General features: G+C 42.0%; 1 protein-coding gene across 2 annotated transcripts in view; it reads left to right on the plus strand.

Annotated features, from left to right (window-relative positions):
- The window catches only part of MGAT5B (alpha-1,6-mannosylglycoprotein 6-beta-N-acetylglucosaminyltransferase B), a 284082-nt gene that overhangs the window by 173345 nt on the left and 92551 nt on the right, over positions 1-18186 (plus strand). For both annotated transcript variants that reach the window (XM_061621826.1, XM_061621825.1), the window contains exons 4-5: positions 3125-3237; positions 17176-17249. In XM_061621826.1, the coding sequence (XP_061477810.1) occupies positions 3125-3237; positions 17176-17249 (187 nt within the window). The remainder of the gene's footprint in view (positions 1-3124; positions 3238-17175; positions 17250-18186) is intronic.

Genomic DNA, 18186 nt, shown 5'->3' on the forward strand with positions numbered 1-18186 from the left:
AATGAGATGCCATAGGGAGGACAGCTCTTTGGGGGGGCTCTAGGTCAGAGTCTCAGAGACTTCGCTCTGCTGGGGACAGCAACCAGAATATATTATTGTTCTTAATATTATATTGAATATATAATTTTAGTATTTTGAATTGTATTTTTGTTTTATATTTCAATTTTGCTAGTATTGTAAGTTGTGTTGAGTGTTATTTTACTGGAAAAGCAGGGTATAAATATGAAACCTACTCAAGTCTAAATATAAAACCCGAAAATAGCAAATGTGAAGCAAATGGGTTGCATCCAATAATTTATTTATTATTATTTATTTATTTGATTTATATCCTGCCCTTCCTTCCAGTAGGAGCCCAGGGCAGCAATAATTACATTCCTCTATTCCCAGAACTCTCTTCAGTCCAGATTCCAGAAGAAGCTTCTATAAAAGTAAGGGGGAGGAAAGTGATTTTTGCTGATTTCCCCCTTCCAACTGCAGCTCCCTGCCCCTCTTCAAAATCTGTTCCAGAGGGTTGGGGAAGTCCCCAGAAGAGCAGGGGAGATATCACAGGGGGCTGCAGGTGAAAGAGGAAAACTGTGAAAGTCATCTCCCTCCCATTCCATTTGCAGAAGACTCCAATGAAGCAGAGTCTTCCATGAGAGAAGAGGGACAATTGGATACATCCCATATACTGTAGACAGCATTCAATATATCTCAATAGCTGGAATGTAAAACAGGATAAGAATGCATAATCTAAACATAGCCTGCATTTTATGGAATGTTAAATCACAGATACTAACTATTTCTATAACACCAAATGGAGGGCAATTTCTGCAACAGAGCTCTTTCTCTTTTTATTAATATGATGCTTGGTATATATAGACCCAATGGGATAGTTAACTGCTATCAGAAAATTGCTATGCAGGCAATTGTCATTTTGTTCTTTGTTTACCAAACCTGAAGATTATATAACTGACTTCTAGGCACTCCGACCACACTGGACAAACTGGGGCCAAAAGTGTGCCATTCAAAAGCAACCAAGATCTCTAAAACCTAAAGGACATCCAGGATATAATTCAAACTGTAGAAAGGAAGTTCTTCTCTCCATTTCCCACTCTGCTCTTTGATGCTTTCCTTTTTACTCTGCATTTATGGGGGGGGGAGAGGAATTTGGTATTTCTTAATTCCTCAGCTCATTTGTCACCATTTTGCGCTAATCAAAGCTCCAAACTCCTAATAACCTTTGGAATGGAGTTTAGTGCAGGATGTTTTTGCACAGGTTTCTACTGAGATAAAAACACAGCCCCATCTCATATCTAGGGTGTGTGTGTTGATTAGGAATGGAAGGATCTGTCAATTTTGGTTCTCATTTTTCCTATCTTAAATTCAGTTCTCCACATTTCTGCAGCAGTTTTCGCTTTTTAAAAAAAAATCCTCATGAAACTTCTTCAGCGTCGTAATGCAAATTTCTCATAATAGTCACATTTTTGTTTGCAGTTGGGATTAATGTACACATTTTTGCAGGCAATTTCTTCTAACAGAATCCATTTCTGTATATTGTTTCCACAAATATATTCATTTTAAACCACATTTCCACTTAATATATGCATTTTTGTAAACATTGGTTGGAGGACTGCATCGCAAAATTCAGATAAGTGCAAATTTCAAAAAATGGCTGTGTTTTGGTTCATATTGTTTCAGAAAACATGAATTTGATGGATTTGGCTTTAATCGTGAACTGATTGAATTTCTCCCGCATCCCTACTTGGAGCTGTCCCCACACTATACTCCCTTCCCAGGCCACATTCCCTTTCCCTAGGCCACATCCCTTACTCACACTGCTTTGTTCCTCCCTTAAGTCTTTCTGCCAGCTGGAATGTGTCGTTGAACTTGGATAATGCTTCATGCTGGCCTGGCTGAAGTATAGAGGGAGGGTGCCAATGTGCATTGAAACGAGCCTGCTGGTGCTCTGCCCACTTTTGCCTTTGCCTCTGCCCACCACTAGCACGTGGCCTCCAGAAGGTTGCCCAGGAGGCAAGGTGGCCCTCAGGATGAAAAAAGTTTCCTCATCCCTGCATTAGAATGAGGCTTCTCACAAAATACTCAGTGATACTGATAAGATCTGGTGTCTTATTTAGATCAATGGATCTATGCCAGTTTATTATACCAGTAGTGGATCTGTCCACACTTCCTTCATGCGGATGTCTTTTGCTAATACTACAAATGTGTTTTTTTGGTAGTTTAAAAACTTGACTGGTATAATTTAACTCCTTAGTTTATATTCCTAAAATGGCTACAGTGTCATGCCAAGGTAATACCCTTGGGCGTTAAAGTAAGGTGTTTTTTTAAAATAATATATATAATTAAAGAATAATAATCCAAGATCTTCAATTCCTTTTAGGCATGACAGAAGGCAGGGCTACTCTAGTTGTCTTCCGTAGCTAAGTTTCTGTTTGGGGCATCTGTAATGCACACTTGACCTGCTTGGCCTGCACTATAAGGACAGCTTTAATTTCAAGAGTCAATTCTTCTTCTTCTTTGAGGTTGGCAAGTGGGGCCATTTCACGCATTACACTGAGGCAAACTGGGGGGTTATTTATTTAATTATTTAAATATCTTTTTGGCCACTGTTAAGTGTAAAAGCCCTCTCAAGACAGCTTAAAAGATAATAACATGCCCATGCTGTGTACACACCATACTTTTAAAGCACAGTCAAAACACAAGAATCCTTGGACGTGTAGTTTACTCCTCACAGAGCTACAATTCCCAGTGCCCTTAACAAACTATAGTTCCCAATATCGTTTTTGGGTGTGTGTGTGCTTTGAATGTGCTTTAAATGTGTACGCAACCACATCACAACAGTCCTTATGGAAGATAAGAAAGGGACCACATTTGTGTGTGGTTCAGAGTTCTCTCAGTTTAAGGCTTTTCTTCCAGACACTTTGAGGAAATGCTATGGGAGTTTTGGTCCAGCAGTCTTTCCCACAACATCCCTCTGGCCAACAGCGCTGTTCTCTTTAGCAGTCGGCTTTGCAATTTCAAAAGACTGTTGTTTTGGGGTAGAGGAGCCTCTTCTGTCTTTTTGAAAAATTTGGATACCTGACAAGAATGAATCATAGCTTATATCTATATGCTTAATTTCCAGGTACCATCCAGCAGTTGGCTTAATGGAGAGGATCCAGGCAATTGCTCAGAATGTCTCAGACATTGCAATGAAGGTGGATCAGATTCTTCGCAACAGTCTCCTAAATGGAAAACGTAAGAGTGCCATCAGGCTCCAAAAGAAGGATGGCCAGGGAGTGTAGCCTCTGTTTATATATTCTGATAGAAATGTTACTGGCTGTCCTTGTCTGCAAATATACCTGTACGTACACATATATGCATATATGTGTACCCAACCAACACGTGTATTTTCAGACCTTGAGCTCAAAGGCATGACACAGCATGGAACAAATTACAGTTTGTTATACTTACAGGAATCGGACAAGAACCCAGGGGGTTAGAATCAAAAAATATTTGATTTATTATAAGACAGAGAAATACCGATTAAAAGTAAAAGACTGGCTATGCAGTAGGGCCCCGCTTATACAGCGGGTTAGGGACCAGGCCCCCGCCGTAAAGCGGAAATCGTCATAAAGCAGAACCCATTGACTATAATGCGTCATGTCATGCTAAAATGACGTGAAAATGCCGTAAAATGCCGCAAAAGCACAAAATCGGCTTTAAAACGGGGAATTTCCCCTAATTGAAAGCTGCCACATCAGCGGAACGCCGGAAAATGGAACGCCGTAAAGCGGGGCCCTACTGTATAGTCAGCATTCTGTTGGGCCAGCGACTTAGGGGTTAAATTGAAGAAAAGGAAGAGAGAGCAGGGATCTAATACCAAATATGGTAAAAGGCGGACAACAGAACTCAGGCAGACATGCAATGGAGTTGGCCAAACTAGAGCAGGAAATTAGAATAAAACAGCACTGGCTAGGAGCAGCCTGGCTCTTGGTGAAATGAGAGAGATGGAAAGATAGAAGTAGAGTCATAAAAGAAAAAGACAGTGCAGATGTTATCACTCCTGGGGGGGAGACTTTTTTTCCAGTGGGAGATGCTTGTGGGACTGCTCGTGTGCCCTGCAGATTCCTGAAGCCCCTATACAGTACAAGAATTCCTTAGGCCGATGCTGCAGGTCCCTAACGAACCAGAGTACAAAATAACAAAAATGGAAATGAAGCATGGGACACTGGGAAGGAGGTGATAGAAAGAGGAGCCAAGCTGACTACGGTTGGAGCAATTGGAGTAGTCTAGGCAAGGAGAGGACCCACAAGGACCAGACACCCAAGAATTGGAAACATAGAGGAGAAAATTCTTATAGGTTCGGCTACCTGAGAAAGGAGTTTGGCTGTAAACACACTAGTTGCCAGATCAAAGCATTTCCAGTAGCCATACCTGGAGGGGGAACGGGTTGATCTGCTGATCAGCTGCGAAATCTCTTTGAAGCTGAATTTAAAAAAACACACTCAAGCTGCTCCCATCAGGTTTTACAGGAAAAAGGGGCGGGGTTTGGCTAGCGTTGTGTGTCCCCGTTTTCAGAAGAGAGGTGGAACTGGCAGAACAGCGAGTGTGTTTCTATCCTTTATCTAGAACCAAGGGGCTAAAGATGGGTACCTAAAGAAAATCCCAAAGTGCATGTCATTAGGATTCAGGTCTCCTGCCACAAGTAGCGAGTGCAAAGGTATGCTGATTACACATAGAGTAGGGGGTTCAGATATCTGCTTGCTATGCTAATGCATGCTAATGTTTCTCCTGACCATTGTGTTTTTAGGCATGCAGCTTTCTCCAGCAGGACTCTAAGATGTCCAAATGAGCAAGCGTCAGGGATGACTTAATTATGTTAGAGGTCAGGCAGTAGAGAAAGGTATTTTATTGTTCTAGAATTCCCATGCTGGTATTCATACCTGGTGTGAGCACCTCACTGGTCAATGAAGGTCAGCAAATACCAACTCTAGCTTTCTTTCCCAACATGCCGTATCTTGTGCTTTTCCTGGACAAGATGAAGATTTCTGGAATCCAGAGGCTAGGGGCATATTTCAAATGATAACAAGACTGAGGTCCTGGTAGCAGAAATATCTTTCTTTGAGCCAAGGCTTCCCAGGGCTTAATCCTTGAATCTATTTTTTTTTTTACAATAATTTTTATTCAAATTTTCATAAAACATAGAAAACAAAATCATAAAACATTCAAAGACAAAAAAAAACAAAAACAAAAATGATTAAACAAAAAAATAAAATGTTGACTTCCCATTTGTCGCAGATCAAATCAGTTATAGGTCTACAATATATAACAATCCTGTCTCTTAAATTATATTATAAGATCACTTTCCTCCAGTAGTTATCTTAATTAATCATCAAATCTCATAAACATTACTTTATTCTTTCCACAAAAAGTCAAAGAGAGGTTTCAATTCTTTAAGAAATATATCTATCAATTTTTCTCCAAATAAACATGTCGATTAATCCATCTCGTTAATAATAATAATAATCTTATTGTCATAACCATAGTCCAAATAAACATATCGATTAATCCATCTCATCAAATCTGTTAGGTCCAATAATTTCAATAGCCATTATTCCATTATCCATATTAATTCCATCTTCCATCTTCAACAGTCCTGTTAAGTCCAGTAATTTCAGTGTCCAATCTTCCATTATCAGTATTCCATAATAATCTTGCTGTCATAGCCATAGTCATATAATAAGAGTCTGATGGGAATTTCCTCTATCCCAAATATTTTCTTGCCATCAATTCTGAATAAGTTGCTGAAATATTGTTGTAAAGTCATATCTGTGTTCTTCTTTTTTACAAAATGCACTGGCTCATCTCTTGAGAGTTTTTCCATTGTCACATGGCTGCAGTTAATTCCATAGATTTTCTCTATATCAAGCTCCATCACATCATTCCAGTCCAGAAGATTATCCAAGCCATTGATAACTTTATCTCTAATATCTTCATTAATTTCTTCAGAGATAACGTTAAATTCCAAACAGTAGATTTTATTTCTAATATCCATAAACTCCAGATCTTTTTCCAATTCCACATTTGTTCCAATCTCCAGGGCTTGTATCTTCCCTTTATTTTTTCTTTTCTCATCTCTGATCTCATTCTCCTCTCTCACAGGATCCCCTATTTCTTTAAGCTCCTGCGTCATTTTGCTCAGTTCAATTTTCAGCTCCTTACTACCCTGTCGCAGGGTTTGTTTCGTTATCTCAATCTCATCCATTATTTTCTGAAACATAATTACTTCCAGATTCTCAGCCACTTTCTTGATTGCCATTTTTAAAACCACGAAAACAAAACAAAACAAAAATAAAGAAGAACCACTTCTTATTTCAGCAACAATTGAGTTAATATTTCAGGCTTGATGACATCACAGTATAAACAGAGCAGCCTGCCTTATCTCTCTATGTTCAAGAATACAAAACAAATTTAGTTCCCAGCATCAAAACAGTTAGTGGCGTCGTGAAGAAGCAGATTTGTCAAAATAAAATAGACCAAAAAGAGAATAGTCCCAGACAATATAATGTTCCTCGGAATAGAAATCCCTCTTCTGTTTATATCTTTAGAATGCACTTCCAGGACAGCTTTTTGCAATAGAAACAGAGATAAGCTGTTAATTTCGTGAATAACAGAGAAGAGTTATAGCTCACCCAGAAGTTCTTTAAAGCTGATTCATTTGACAAATCTCTTTTTGCTGCAACAATTTAAACCAAGTAAAAATAATAATAGAAAGAAGGGTGCTTGCCTGTTAGTCCATTTTCTCTTTGAAGAAAAGATAAACGTATCGCATTAATCAGATAGAGCTTGTTCGGAAGTCCGTCCGGCATTGCTGGCTGGACCTTTTCTCATAAATTAATGAAATCCGGTCCTCCCAACAAAAACAGGCTTTTGAGGTTGATCTCTACGTTTCTCCCTGCCCGGGAGAAATTTCATCAGTCAAAAATAAAATGTTCTGACTGATTTATATCTGAATAAGCTTCTTTTGAGGCGGGAGCCCGTCTCAAAAGCAGGCACAAGCGAAGTCACCCTTCCCGGAAGTCAATCCTTGAATCTATTTTTCATGCCATGACACTGCTCTGGAACATGTGAAACTGCTGAGAATACCTCTGCGTACATGTAGGATGCTTTTTGCTCAGTACTGACTAACCAAATCAGCCTCCTCGGCCCCAGGGATTAAGGATAAAGTCAAAGAATATGACTTTCAAGCAAGTTTGAACCCTGGTATCAGGGCTACATTTGTTTGTGGACAACTTACTGGGGGGCCACATACTAGTAGTGGATGGGGCCAGATGCAGAAGCTGGCAGAGCAATGGATGTGAATCTTCCTTTGCACAGTAGATTATACTCCAGCCATGTGAAAAGTAGAGGTTTCTACACATACACACACATCATGCATCTCTCCATCCTCCTTCCAGGCAAGCAAGAGGCAATTGCCACAGTTCAAGGACACATTTCAGCCATGGCTAAAGAGGGGGTGTGGCCTGGATAGTCCCGAGGGCCAAACAGAGAGACCTGGAGAGCTGCATTTGGCCCCTGAGCCTGAGGTTCCCCACCCCTGCTTTAGAAGTGTTGGTTATAAAGATGGAATATTTCAAATAAAGGAAATCTATTATGCCTAGTGTGGCTGTGCCACTGGTAAGGAACAGTCCTTTAAAAAGATGGGATTTTGGGCAATCCTACTGTCCATCCAGTAACCTGTGCCAGCACTGAAACATTCTTTGCACAATGCAATTGCATGTTAAAGAGAAAAGCCGGAAGGAAATCAAACCCAACAGCAAAGCTGAAATGGACAAAACAACCTGGGATAAGCAATACCGAACACATGAATAGCTCCAAGTTATACAAATACTTAAGAATCCATAAAATGCATTTTATAGCTATAAAGATGAAAGACAACCTACAAGCCACTCCAAAAAATAAATGTACACAAATGACAGCATATAAAACAACCAACCACTGGTGGCCTTCTTAATCAATATGAGTAACTTCCTTCATAACACATATTTGTGTATAACTGATGACCATACACATTTTGACTGTTTCAGTCTTTCTCAGTGGTCTGTTGTAATGTTAATAGTCCCAATAAATCAGCGATGTCTTCCGCAACCCTGGAATACATGTAAGTATAAACCAAACCTTTCAGTCATGCTTCCTGTTAGCCTTTAGGTGAATTTGTATTTGCGACTATATCTTTTTGCAGAGGAAGTTGGCAGGTGAGTATAGAAATGAGCTGTAACGTTTGGTCTGATTTGCCCTGGTTAAGAGTACTATATTCAGTATTAAGTGGAGACACCACTGATTGCTTAGTGATCCACAGTATCTGGCAAATTGGCTTGAAAATCATGCAGACTTTTTTTTTAAGTGTAATATGTGCGTTGAGATCAAAGATGGATACCTTTATCCTTGGGACATCATATGAAACTATCTGTGCAAATTGCACAGACTGTGCTAATCCATTGCTGTTCTCAATCAGTTGTGTGGATTTGAAACATGGCATGTTCCTGTACTGTAGGGATCAGAAGCAGCCCAACTGATTCCCCAAATCAGGGGAATCTGCAGATGCCCTTCGAATCTTTTAAAACCTTCCGCAACCTGCTTCTAATGTCACTGATTCTTACACGCTTTAAACTGAGATGGATAATACAGCCATCTGATTCCACTCCGGAAAAGGTTTGGCAGAACTGAATTTGTCATTCAGGCCACCAGAATAGTAGTCTCCCTGATTAAGGCCCTTCCAGAATGGTAATCTCAGAGGGCTTGTCAGTCTATCCTGATTCCCCTTCATCCCTGTAGGTGCAACTGCCAGCAATGGGGTCCTCCTCAGAGGAGGAGGCCTTGTCTGGTTCTGGTCTGATCCCAACAAGAAGCTGTTGGAGCATAACATGGACAGAAAAGGGTTAAGCATTCCCTCCACCTGCCATCCCCCTATTGTCCTTCATCCAAAGCAGCTTTTCCTCATCTAAACAGGTTAGAGTAGCCAGTCCTCAATTAGAAGGGCTGTGAAAGTGAGGCTCTGTCCAGTCCAAGTCCAGTTTAAAGGACCCATAAGAAGGGAGAGCAGGAGGGTCCTTGAATTTGCCCATCAATAGTTGGCACCAGGACAACAGAGCGAGCAGGCGCACAGGTCACCCAGCCACAGCCTTTCCCATTACAGAGAGATGTATGGCGTTTCTATTTAAATTATTGCTGTTATTTCTAAATTTGCACATGACCACACACAATTAGCATATGCACATTTAATGCAAATCTCTGTCCCTTTCGTCTTTTTGTGTGTGATGTATTTCCTTTTTTTTGGCAATGCCTGAATGGCCAATCTAGTCTTTGAGCTATACTACATGCATTTGTATGTCTTGGTCTGTCAGACATGAAGGCCTGGCTTTTGCTGTATTTTCCAAAGGTATGAAGAAGGTGCATCTGTCCATTCTTGAAATAGAAAGCAAGCAGACAGTGTGTGTGTCAGGGGAGGGGTAATTTTCCAATATGCTCTTACCCTGTTCCTCTCCCAATGACATTTGTTCTCTAGGAGTGCTCCCAGCTATTTATTTTCCCTATACATCATAAGATAAACCTATGCCATCATTCCACTGCTGCCCTCCCCTGCCCTACAAGAAACAAGCCATATGTCTCACCATCTTTCTTCCTACCACATGGTTAAAAACTGGTGAAACTGATTCATTGGGATTTGTACATTCAGTTCTCTTAGGCTGCTTAGATAGGGAGTGATGGGGGAAGAACTCTTTTAATGCTCGCCTCACATCACTCTTCTGGGAATGGAAGAGTTAATGTCTGCAAGGCACTTGATGAGCTGAGTGCACCGTACATCATTAGCAGCAATGCTAACAGTCATAGAACTGCACAGCCAGCTCCTAAGTCAGCAGCAGCACACTGCAGGGAGGGACTATATTCCTATGGTAGCGCACATTCATTCTGGGGGTGCTGGTCTGCACTTCCAACTTTAGCACCTCTCGCTGTGCATGTGACAACTATCACCCCTCCCTTTTCCAGTGGGTTAATGTGGTAAGAAGGGGATTACTGAGGAAATCACTTTAATCATGCAACAATGATGTGTTTATTTCCTACTAATCCACCAAAGAAAATAATCCCCAACAGACACCATTAAAATGCTTGCTTTGAATCCCACAAGTACCCTTAAACCTCTCCTTTTAAAGCTCCATTTATTCACCTTTTTTTTTTGTTTACTCTCCCCATAGCTTGTGAATCTTGCTTTCTCCTGTTGCAGGGTGAGCTTTGCAGCTGATGTTACTGAAGCTATGTTTCTACCTATAGCCAGATTCCCATGTAGTCTGCGATTCTTGTTTTCGTGGCAGGCTTTTAAAAATAAAATAAATTGAATGGTGACACAAAATAGGACAGTTGTCCTAGAATGCCTACAGAGCTCCAGTATAGTCTGTGGATTGTCAAGCCCAGGGGACTAGCACCACTGGTTGGGCCCTACACCCAGGCTCTACCTACACACACACACACACAGGGAGAGGGGGAAGAATTAGCACTGGAGGCAAGTTAGAAGTGGTTGTGCCCTTTTTTACCCGCTAAAATTCAAAGTTCTTCAGACCGTCTCTGTGAAATCACACACATGGGTTCTGCACCTGCAAACAGCAACATCTCAGAAAAGTTGAGAACTCTGCCTGGGAGTTAATGTGTGCCCCCAGCCCTCAAGGAGACGTTCTTGAGAGGTGCATGTGCCTCAAAGAGCAGGTGAGAGCCTTCCTGCTCAGTTCTCCTCAGACCACTGCCTGAAGAACTTCATTGTGAACATCTCTCTTCGCTTCTTGGACCATTGGGAGCTTTGTTGTTTTTTCCGAGTTCTGTTCAGTGCTTAGGTTAGCTTTAGGTTTTCATTATTAATGAGTCTTATCTTCCTCTCCTTCAGAGGTGGAGGAACTGTAGCTCTCCAGATGTTCCTGATCCCCGGCTCCTATCAGTCCCCGCCAACATGTCAGGGATGATGGGAACTGGAGTCCAACAACACCTGGAGGGCCCCAGGTTCCTCATCCCTGATCTATTTCTTTGACAGCCACTTTGTTGTTTTCAGACTTTCATCCTTGTTTAGCTTGTAATTAAACTTTTTGTAATAGTTTTTTTTTTAAGTTAGACATGGTCTTAGACTCAGTGCTATTACTAACACAAACTCAATTACTATCTGGAATTCCAACTAAGTCACCCTCTCTTTTATGCCAGCAATTCTGATTGCATTTGCCAAACATCAGAGTTTTGGGCTGATGTTTTAAAAAACAAAAAACAAAATCTAGTATTTGAATAGTCAAATGATTCAACTTGCAGTGCTTTCTAAGTTTTTAAAAGCCTGGCTGATGATACATCTGTAGCAGGTCTTTACCACTTCAGCAAACACCTGTGGCACTCTTTCTGCCTAAGGGTTTCTGTTAGTGTTGGGGATTCCTTTGCTCTCTGGGGATGATTGCCTTAATTTTCTACCAGACTTCTGTAGGGCAGCCATTTATTTTCAGTTGTCTCCAGCCTCTCAACTGCTTTGTAGCCACTTCTTAAGCTCTGTATAGTATATTCAAGGTATGCTCCAGAATCAAAACAGTCTCTCATATGCAATCTTTAATAAGTGGTTCACACAGCACTCCAAATCCACAGGTTTATGCAAATAATTTTAAAGCAATTCCTTGTCTGTGCTCCTCAGACACAATACAGGGGCATGGGGCACGCTAGCAGGTGGAAGCTGAAGCCTTGGCCGCGGTCTTGAAAGACAGTGTTTGTGTGCACACAGCATGCTGGATGTACAATGCATAGCCATGCTGGGGCGGGCTAGCTGGGCCTATCTAAGCCCATGACACCTGCACCTCCCCCTCTTTGGCCGTTGGCACTCGCCCACCCACCCTCTTCCATAGTGTGATTAACTTGGTCACTTCATGGCCAAGTAGGAATTTTTGGCTATCCTGCTATTTTCCCACAGGCTGGTTTTACAACTACTCCACACTCTGGTCGCTGGGATGGAGGTTGTTAGCTGGGTGTTGAATTTAATAGGTTGTTTTGGCTTTATCAATAGGTAAATTCAGTCACTTTTCAGAAAGGTGTGAGGAGGGATGCAGGTAAGAACAGCTAGGTGCCCCCCCCTTAGCCACCTCTGAGGGTGATTGGTGGATCTGGAGGTCTGCAGCTTAGGGCTATAGGACCTGGGGGCAGGATACATGCTGCTTTTCGGCGCAACTTGTTTTACCCAGCTTCCATACCTATAGTCTTCCCTCTGTAGGTTTTGTTTAATGTTTAATAAAGTAGCCCTAGTTCAACCCAATACTTGTGTTCATGTCTTCTTTCAGCCCTTAGCCACAATAGCGCACTGGTCTGTGCTTTCTCCTTCATTCTAATGAAGAAATCGAGCCTTTTGTATGTAATATTTCTACTGGATGTGCTTCAAATTTAATAATCAAAACTCGGTTATTTCTTATTTGCATCATCAGCCTGAAAAGTATTAAATATCTGTCTTGCTTCTTCACCTACCCTATGAATAAAATGTGTTGGCTGAATTCTCTCATCTTTCTCATCTGATCCACTTGAAATGCAGTACAACTCTGATCCTTGTCTGCATCTTCTCAAATGTTTGCAGCATTTTCTTCCCCAACCAACTTTTTTGGAGATTTTCTCTGGTCCATTTTTGTGTGTTGTTTTACTCTGCTGAAATAAGGCCTGAGCACATGGAAGTATTCTCTATTATATTTACCCTTGCCTCCAAAATCTTTCTATCCCTCTATCACAGGACAGGGATGAGCAGAAATGTGGCCCTCCCAGATGTTGTTGGACTTCAACTCCCCACCAGCACCAGGCACCAATAGCCACTAGTGATAATGGGATGGTGGAAGTTGTTGTCCAACAACATTTGGAAGGCCACAGGTTGCCTGCCCTGAGCAGAATTTTACATTGTAAGCTCATCGGGCCAGGGAACTGTCTTTTGGTTGTTATGTTGTAAAGCACCATGCATATTAATGGTGCTTTATAAAATAATAACTTTCATTCTTTTCCTGACACTGTGTAAAGATTTGCTGCTGAAAGTTTTGTAGTATGATGCAATGGAAACTGAAGTGTGGACAGCACCCTGTCTTGAAAATGAAGTCTTTCCCTTCTTAGATCAAAGACTAAACCTTTGAAATTGCAAATGGATTTCATTATGATTAATGTGGCAGGTGCAAAAGCATTTTATGACTGGTTGTCTCACTGTGCTCTCATGCTGTGACCCCTCAAGTATTAAATATTGGCTTTCTTGCTCATCTTTCTTTGTCCAGCTGTGGCTCAATGCTCCAAGTGTTCCCCCCCATCCCCTCTCCCTGACACAATGAGAGGTGCATGCAAGTCAATAAATATTGTCCATTTCTGTCCTAATAAGAATTTTTAATGCCTATCTTTAATCTGCAGCTATGATTCCTAATGAAGAATCCGAGTGGCAAATGTCCTTGTTTGACTAAGGGCATGAATAATTGCATAGGCTTCTGCAGTTTGTTCATAAAAACAAATGGAGCACATTATAAATAGTTTATAGCACCCTTACTGGTCAGCTCCTTTTAGCTTTCCCCATGTATGAATAATGGAACACTATCCAAGACTGGGCTTGGCCAGTGCCACAGTTTATGCTGCCTAGGGAGTCATAGCAACTCCCCCCTTTTTTTACTCCAGCTCACCTGGTGTCAGAGGTCAGCATCACTGGGCAACTGCCAAAGCCCACACCCCATTTGGGGTTCCACTGCCAATCCCATGAGCTTTCTGGTTCTGCTGTTCATTTTTCTCACTGTTGCTGCCTCTTCACTTGCCCACTCTGAGAGAGCAAGTCATGAAAGGCATAAGGAGAAGAACCAGTAGCTTCCCAAAATTCTTGTCCTCTCTGTTGGTAGGAAGCTGCAGGTTCTGGGAGTAAGCTAAAATCTGGGAAAACCTGCATATTGGGATGGTACTGTTTAACTAACACAGCATTGCCTTGGAAAAGTCAAGGACATGAAAATGGAGAGATGTTTTGGCATGTATTAAACGAAGAGCTCCACAGGAAATCCAGTGATTATTGAGGAAAAGTCTCTTTCTGCCACATCCAGTAATGACTGAATGGGGTTATTACGAACAGCTGCAATGTGAAGTGAGTTGGTCACCTTAATTTCATGTTGTAATTAGTAAAAGATCAAAAGAGGAAATGTTTGCTTATATATATATATATATATATATATATATATATATATATATATATATATAATCAAGCCAGGGAGTCCACACTTTTTCTAGCTGTCATGACATCTGGGAGTTATAAATGGCTGATGAGTGTCTAATGACGCACTCATACCAAGGCCTTGTAGATTATAGTCAAATAAGGCTCGAATTCTGTGATGCTTGACCAAACAATGGATCGATGATGTTTGTTATCTGAGCGTGGGCCTAGTAAAAATGATGTGCTTTCAAAAGACCTGGGTATTCTGGAACTCTGGGGTACTCTCTTAACACCTAGGAACCAACACCTACAGCAAAGGATGAGAAATGTCAAGCCTGGGGACCAAATGTAGCTCTCCAGGTCTGTCTGTCTGCCCCCCAGCCCACCCTCGGCCATGCTCCATGCCCTCCTTGAGCATTTTTCTCTGGCTTGAATATGTTCTTGAATTGTGTTGATTCCTCTTACTTGCCTGCCTGTAGGATAGAGAGGTATGTGTCATCATCAGGCACCTCTGACGTTTGTGTGGCTAGAATGTAGCCTACTGTACAAAGGTAAGAATCCTTTGTTCTGCCCGCTTTTGCCAGTTGCTCTGCCCACCAATAGCAATAGGCTGCTCACCAGAGGATGTATGAGGCTCTCATGCTGAAAAAGGTTCCATACCCCTGGCCTACAGGGGTGATGTGGGTGAGGCCTACGGCTAGATAATGACTTTCTGGTTCCTCAGGGTTAAAACAGGTACAAACAAGCTTTTGTTTGAATTGTTGGGCATGGTGTTCTGGTGTTTATTTCAGTTTTGTGCTTTTCTTCTGAGTTTCTCTGAAAGGGCTTTGTGCCTGTAGGTGTTGCTATTGTTTGCCTCATTAGACAGCTCTGCACTTAACCGATTGCTAGCACAATTTTCTGCTGCAATTTAAAAATGTCTATATTTTGAAGGACTTTCATGTATTCCTTTAGAGTTGTACTCAAGCCTCATTAGGCACAATCTTCAGGAAGGCCAATGGCAGGATGTAAAATCTGGGCCAACCATTAACATGCCCTGTGGTCTGAGAAGAAGAAATGTGTGGCCATTTAGCAGACCTGAACCAAGAAACACTTATTAATTTCCATTTTGCTTTCATAAGTTTTGGAAATGGAAGTGTGGTATTTTTTAAAAATGCGCTTTCAACTGTCCCCATAAAATCCATCTTTTCGTGCTCCAACTTCTGGACTATGAAAGGAAACATGCAAAAGACACTCACTGATGATTTTTGAAGGTCTAGGATTAGGGCAGACCTTGAATGTGATCTAGTCCACAGGGCACAGTGTCTGAACCCATTCATAGTGGCCTCTTGGTAGGGTTTCTTTATGTACCGTGAATAACAGAATAATCCAACTCAGGGGAAGCCAGTGAAAGGGATGCCAGCGGAGGAGGAGCCAGTGGGAAGCTCCGTGGCATCCATTTATTGTTTGGGAGCTGCCAGGCTGGTGGAACATGAGCTCAGCCAGGAACTGTGCACATGAACACAAAAGAAAAAGTCAGCTGTCACAAATACCCCTACCAGAGAGTCACCACTTCCTATTGACTTCCATTATAATTTTTTTCTTGGACCGACCTTTCCCTTGGTGTAACTTTGGCCTGGATTGGGACCTGCAGGAACGCTCTGAGTGGGAGTTGGATGCTGCGTAAGCCCCCCTCAACCTCTCCTCTGGCCCCCACCCCAGGGAATGCCTCTGTTTCGAGCCTTGCCCTGGCTTCTGCCAGGTTGGGCTTCCCCGGCAAACGCCCAACTGAGCCAGCAGGGTCACAGCTCTGCTGCGGCTGAGCCAGGGTTAGGAGCTTCTGCCAGCAGAGCCGAGACCTTGCCAGCTCAGCCAGGGGTCCACCACATCCAACTCCCCTCAGCCCAGCGTAAAAACAAGTTGAATTGTGCCCTAAGTCTTCCCACTAGCACACAGTTACATGGGCTTGTGGAAGGGCTTACATATGGACTCTCTGCTTTAGCTCAGTTGGGGGAACTCACCCAAGCTGGTTGTTTAAACGCAGGGAGTTACTTAGCTCCCTTGCTCTCAAGATTGGGCGCTTTCCCTCAACTGTGTCCTGTGAGCTGTCCGAGATTGCACAAAATGCAGCCTTTGGGAAAGGGGCTTTAATTAGTTTTGTGTGGTGTCAATGGGCCCCTGAATTATTTTGGTGATTGTATTACTATGAGCTTTTTGTAATATATGTTTGATTTTTATCATGATATATTGTAAGTTATGTTGCATTTTGATGGATCTTGGTGTATTTTGATGTTTTGTATGTGAGTGGCTTTTGTGGTTCTTAGGTGTTTTGCTTATATACATTGTATAGAGATACTTATTTAATCATGTTACTTAAAATGCAGAATTATTATTATTAGTGGTGGTAGTAGTACTACTGTTTTGGTTCTGAATGTGGAATTTGTACAGTATTTCTTAAATTAGTTCCTTTTTGTTGGGATTTGTAAACAGCTTAGAGATTTCTGTTGAAATATGAAGCAGTATATAAACTAATTAAATAAATAAAGTTAGCTGTTCATTAAATTGTGGCCCATTGCTGAACATGCACAATGTTAACACAGAAATCAAAGCTCCGGAAAAATGTTATGGAAAAATATGCCCAGAGAAATAGTCTTGTGTTTTGAAATGTACCACTGCTTTTAAAGAGTCAGCCTGGAGCCTGATTGCTACAATTGGCAGCTATTCATACAGCCTGTGGGTTGGAGGGGGTAAAGTTGACAACCTTTCAATTCTAGTGCCTGGGCATGCCCTGGGGTGGGCTGTTATGTGGGACAGAGTGAGAAGCCCAGGCAGGACCCAGATATGGATTCATGGAGCGGGAGCTCAGTTTGAATAGTGTGAGGACTACAATTTTTTGAAATAATAACAATAAAAAAGAAAGGTGGCTTTCCTAGGAAGCTCCTTTTCGAATCAGAATCCAAGCTGTGAACTAACCACCTCCCATGTGTATTTGTATTCAACAGCAATAGAAGGCAGACACGACCAGTGTGAGGTACCCAGGGACCCAAAATACCCTGACTGCTCTGGGAAAGTGGAGGTAAGGGAGATTCTGATTTATGCTCTGATCAGAAAAATGTAGAAATCAAGAAGATGTGTCTCACTGGATGACAGTTCAAAGAAGACAAAAGCTTTTGTGTTCAGGATTGGACCATTGTCAGGGTTCAGCTGTGCCCAGATTTCAACCCTGAGGTCTTCTCAGATGAGAAGCAAAGGAGTGGGGCCTTCCAGCAGATCTCTATGCTACCAATGACCTTGAGAAGCTGTTGGATCTAGACATCCCTGCCAGACGACCCCACAAGTTGCCTGGGTTCCTGGCTTGACTCTAAGACCCCCTTTATGTCTCCCAGAGACACAGAAAGAAAGAAGATGGCAAGCCAGGTAGGAACTTCGGAGCTGCCTAGCCGCATATCAGGCTACTTTGGAGGAGGAGATAGCACATGGAAGCACCTGTTCAGTTCAGAGTCTAACTGAGAGCCAGAGTGGGATGGCATCTCCAGCTCCTATATAAGCTCCTACTCTGAGCTGCTTCATTGCTGAAGCAACAGCTCTCATCCAAGCTCCAGCCTTCCTGACCTGGGAAGATAGACAGACAGACAGACTTACTAAGCTGAGATTTGCATAAGCCAGGATAGGACAAGTTGGTATACTATCTCACCTGAAATAAGGATTTGCCCCACCTAAAACAAATCCACACCCCCTCCACTGACTTCTTAACTGATATCTTATTTTTAGAAAGTTCTTGGTAAGAACAAATCAGGAGCAACTGGTGTTACCTGCCCTCAGGTGAGTGTGCTCCAAACTGACAAAATAGCACCTGACCTGACCAGCTCTGCCACCCACTGAAGAATCCCCCTGGCTCAGGATGGACTTTTCAAGATCCTTGTCACTCCTATTACTCTTAATATATCCTGAAGTTTCCCTTTAGCTACTATGACTATAAACATGGTGCTCCAAAGAGGGTGAAGGACAAAGTT

This window comes from Rhineura floridana, chromosome 3 (assembly GCF_030035675.1).
Source record: "Rhineura floridana isolate rRhiFlo1 chromosome 3, rRhiFlo1.hap2, whole genome shotgun sequence".
Taxonomy (NCBI): domain Eukaryota; kingdom Metazoa; phylum Chordata; class Lepidosauria; order Squamata; family Rhineuridae; genus Rhineura; species Rhineura floridana.